Source organism: Primulina huaijiensis, unplaced genomic scaffold (genome assembly GCF_012295235.1).
Source record: "Primulina huaijiensis isolate GDHJ02 unplaced genomic scaffold, ASM1229523v2 scaffold207902, whole genome shotgun sequence".
Classification (NCBI taxonomy): Eukaryota; Viridiplantae; Streptophyta; class Magnoliopsida; order Lamiales; family Gesneriaceae; genus Primulina; species Primulina huaijiensis.
Genome location: NW_027355053.1, coordinates 1 through 4,245, shown reverse-complemented (window position 1 = coordinate 4,245; position 4,245 = coordinate 1). Strand labels below are relative to the sequence as shown.

At 35.6% G+C, this 4,245-nt stretch overlaps 1 protein-coding gene across 1 annotated transcript; it reads right to left on the bottom strand.

Moving 5' to 3' along the window:
* Nucleotides 1-2,747: 2,747 nt before the first annotated feature.
* Nucleotides 2,748-4,239, bottom strand: LOC140966765 (ERBB-3 BINDING PROTEIN 1-like). Its single transcript, XM_073427018.1, has 5 exons — nt 4,066-4,239; nt 3,834-3,970; nt 3,641-3,732; nt 3,340-3,519; nt 2,748-3,035 (listed from the first exon to the last, which is right to left on the bottom strand). Exons 1-5 carry the CDS (start codon nt 4,198-4,200, stop codon nt 2,953-2,955), a joined length of 627 nt encoding a protein of 208 aa, XP_073283119.1. The 5' UTR covers nt 4,201-4,239; the 3' UTR covers nt 2,748-2,952.
* Nucleotides 4,240-4,245: the final 6 nt, after the last annotated feature.

Below are 4,245 nucleotides of genomic sequence, written 5' to 3'. Positions count from 1 at the left end.
TACAACGTTTATCCACCACGTGCAACGCACGTGTTACTTGCTAGTGTTTTGAAATAGTGAAAATATACTTTCGAATTAAACATGATTCCATTCATCAACCCTTGTATTAACGTCGAAATAGATAGGCAGAATTATTTCTAGAGTATTGGCGTTAATCATCATGCAATTTGAATTTATCATGAATGGTTTAAAATATGTTTATATAAAAAAATTGTGTCCAGCAGAATACAAATGATTGTTAATTAGATAACTTTATCTGAAAAAATATATTATTTTAGCAAAATTTGGTAGAAATTTAACGTAATGAATAACTAAATTCGATTTACATATCCACAAACACAATACGTAAATGAATTCTAATATCTAGCCACTCATATTGAATTTTAGACTGGAGTTGGCTAGATCCCACGAACACGATAAAACAGATATCTTCTGAACCCTTATAAAATTGTATAAATAATGTATTTTTTTGAATAAATGTATAGCTTTAATGACCCTATATTCCATTATTTATAGATTTCTCTAATAATCATTAAAAAAAACTCTAGATTTGGCAAATCTTGATGATGTTCATTCGGGATATAGTAAATCAAATCTGAAGATAGTTGCCATTTTAATATAGATAATATTCCTGATTTACTTTCTTTGAAATATTATATATTTATCATATTTATCTTAATGAAGTATGTTGAATATAATTAAATTATTTTATGAACTTAAATAAAATAATCTAACATTCTCCCACTTGGTCGGCATATTTCAAATGACTGAATAATCAAGAAATTAATCATCATTCAAAGTTAAGAAACAAAAACATGAATCATGGTGACAAGTACTCTTATACTGACTATTATCTTCCATGTATCACATATGTTGGATCAATTAATTTTGGTGATTCCAAACTAAACTGATAATGAGCTAAATTGAACTGAAGTATTTTAAGACAAAATCCGTTTGAATCTTCACTGATATCATTGATAGCTGAAGACCAACTTGATTAAAAGATAGTTGAGTAAATGAATAAACATTCTCTGAATAATCGGTTATACTACTAAGAGTTACAAAACTGAATTATTTGATAAAATCTTCTGTACTAACAGTCTCTGAATTGTCAGAAATATGCGAGTACTATCTACAGTGTACGAATTGTCATAGAGGACAGTGACGTGAAAAAGACAGGGATTAACGGCTACCATATTTGGAACATATATAATATTAAAAAGTTCTCTTGAGAAAAAATCAAGGGAACTTTCAAAACTGTTACAAAAGATCACATCACAAGATAGAATATGTTGATGAAGATAATCTATGTTTCAACTGTGGAAAAGTTTCATATTTGACTGCTCAAAGCTCAAGAAAGATGATGTAGACCAACTGATCAAGATAAGTGGTCCTTTGACAAGAAGAAAAATTTCAAATAAGACAAAAAACCATTCAGAAAGAAACATGATCAGAAAGCTCTGGTGGGCGAAGACAGTAAAGCCAAGTGGACAAATTTTGATTGTTCCACTACCCCACAAACTCATCATCCAACCCGACATGATTTCCTATCGAAGTTAGACACCAAACACTACGTGCAACTAGACAGGAAACCAGAACACGGATCACCTCCTCTGGAACATTATGGCAAATGGGTCACCATTTGCACACCTCTGCTCGACGCCGTTGCAAAGCTTTCATTGTGGGTACGCTACCAGAAAGTGTTCGCCATAGAAATTACGAATCTTAGTAGGGACTCGTAATTTCATTTGAATTTCCAATTGATATTCTGATTATCTTGAATTGTACCAGAGTTCCTCATTAAGACCATATATCCACTCTTAACCGTGTATTTGTCCTTTCCATCTTCGCCCCACATCCCTGTATCTTCACAATTCCTCCTACTCAGATAGAAAAAATCAAATTTTGGTCGCTCTCATTGAATAGATCTTTAACTAGCTCAACTTTCCATTAGATCTCCCTCTGCCGACCTCAAAGAAGAAAAAATAGCATTTTGAAATTCTGGAACACTTACTGTCTCAGTATACAGGTTGATAGGATCGGAAACCAAGGGTCTTCCCATATCAGTAAGAAATCCCTAACCAATGCGCTTACGCAACCCTCTTCGAATAAAATCTTGGGATGTTAAAATACTTCTCCACACCAAGCTTGGATTATAACCAATCCTTGCATCTAAAAACGTACCACAGGAGTATCGAGCCTTCAAAACTTTTGATACTAAAGAATGTTGATCCGTTGCAAATTTCCATCCTTGTTTGCCTAAGAGAGCTACATTATATTCATGAATCCATTTGAATCCCATACCACCCTCAACCTTACTTCGGCACAATTTGTCCCAGCTTTTCCACCTGAGACCACCTTCTTGACTTCCTTTTTCCCCCCATAAAAAAGAATACATCATTCTTTCTAGCTCTTCACAAAGGATCAAAGGTATAGCAAACACATTCATAACATAGGTGGTAAGAACTTCCTAACCTGCTGTAGACAACTTGTTTTTCCATCCAATCATTCTGCGATAGCTTCTTTGAAAGCAAGAGTTTGTAACTTTCATGATCGACGCAGCTTAGTCATCCTCAAAATACGTTTCGCACTAAATGGTTAATAATATGCTATCCTTTGATAATACCCTCGAAGCATCCAATGGTCAAGATTTTTCGGTCACATACCCCGGGGTAGCATCGAATTTTTTGGTGCTAACGGGCATATTTCAGTAGGCCAAAGGATGGCATATATATACATGTTTATGCTATAATTGAACTGCTGGATTTAAACAGGTATATCTTTCTATCTGAAAACCAAAATGGATACATGAAAGTTCAAGAAGACTGTGTACAAGGCAAATGTTTCAAGTACTCAAAGTCCCAGGATTCACAATACATGACAAGAAAGCAACCAAAAGATAAAATGGAGCGGCCAAATTTCATACAGAAATAAACATAAAATTTGGATCTCTCATTCTTGGGAAGCTGCGCCATTTGGTGCAGTGTCCATAGGCTCTTCATCGCCTGCATCCTCCGTTTTGTCCCCTTTTTTACCTGCTTAACACATTTCACTTAAAGATTACCCACCAATTCACCGCAAAAGAAAGAAAATTAAACTGCACTGAGAATATAGGAATAGAGAAACAATCTTAAGATTATATACGAGAACATGAATTACTGCAGGAAGAATTGGGTCAACGACCCTGTAAAAATTTGAAATAAAAAAATAACTCCGTTTGTGAAAATATTATTGTGCAATGGGTTGCATCAAGTGTTTTTAATCAAAGATTGTTTAAATAAATATGGAGGGTAGTTAATAAATTTAACGACGCTGCTTTCTGGCCGAGGTAAAACTGACCTTTCTTCTTCTTGCCACCACCTTTCTTCTTTGACTTCGTTGCCAATGCCAACCAGGATTTAATCTCGGGATCATCAACTGTCTTGGTGGGTTGAAGATCCTGTAGAGGATGCGATGTGATTCGATCTGAACCATTTGGCATCAGCAAAACAGTGAACTTGATGTGAGCAACCAGGTCACCTGCAATACAAGTAGTTAGGCACCAAAACACGTGCAGTGAAAATGAATCATAAGTAACCATAGATATCCTGATACATGAGAAGCAAAAGAAGATTCGTTCACCAATATGTTAGGACCATACCCGGCTTCTCATGAAGAACTGGATACGGCTGCAAAAGCTCATGATTCACACATTCTACAAGGCCCAAACGAGCACGCTTCTCCTCTAAAGCCCTGTTCCATGTTATATCCTGCTCGTTATCCCCACCGACTAAAAGAAACGATGCCTAGTTGTTAACACACTTGAAGCTTGCATCAGGTAGAACAAAACTAACCTAGCCGAAAACGGCATGATTGGGAACTTCTGGCTAATCTCACTAAATATGAACCGAGATGCTTTCATCTTCAGGTGATAATTCTTGTCAACAGCTCTTTTATATATAGTTGTTTGTTTCTCATCCAACAATTTTGGCTGCAGGTTCCATGATAAATTCCATGACCAACATTAGAGCAAACGTATTAAATATTGCAAAAATAATAGTTAAAATCATCCAACATCATGACCACCTTGCCTTCACCAGTGCTTGTAACGATGTCAACAGAATACACCTCGTTTTCCTCAAACTCAGCTTCATCAACTCTGGTATCAGTGCCAGAGACACTTAACACAACCTTGTTTCCATCAATCACAAATTGTTTCATTTGATGACTTAAAACTCCTTCAACTATCTTGCAGTCATATGCAGC

Coding starts and splice junctions, on each gene's coding strand:
- LOC140966765 (XM_073427018.1), bottom strand. CDS start 4,200: ATGAAACAATTTGTGATTGATGGAAACAAGGTTGTGTTAAGTGTCTCT. Junction 3,733..3,833: donor ATCATGCCGTTTTCGGCTAG/GTTAGTTTTGTT, acceptor AACATGGAACAG/GGCTTTAGAGGAGAAGCGTG. Junction 3,036..3,339: donor TGGTGGCAAGAAGAAGAAAG/GTCAGTTTTACC, acceptor TGTGTTAAGCAG/GTAAAAAAGGGGACAAAACG.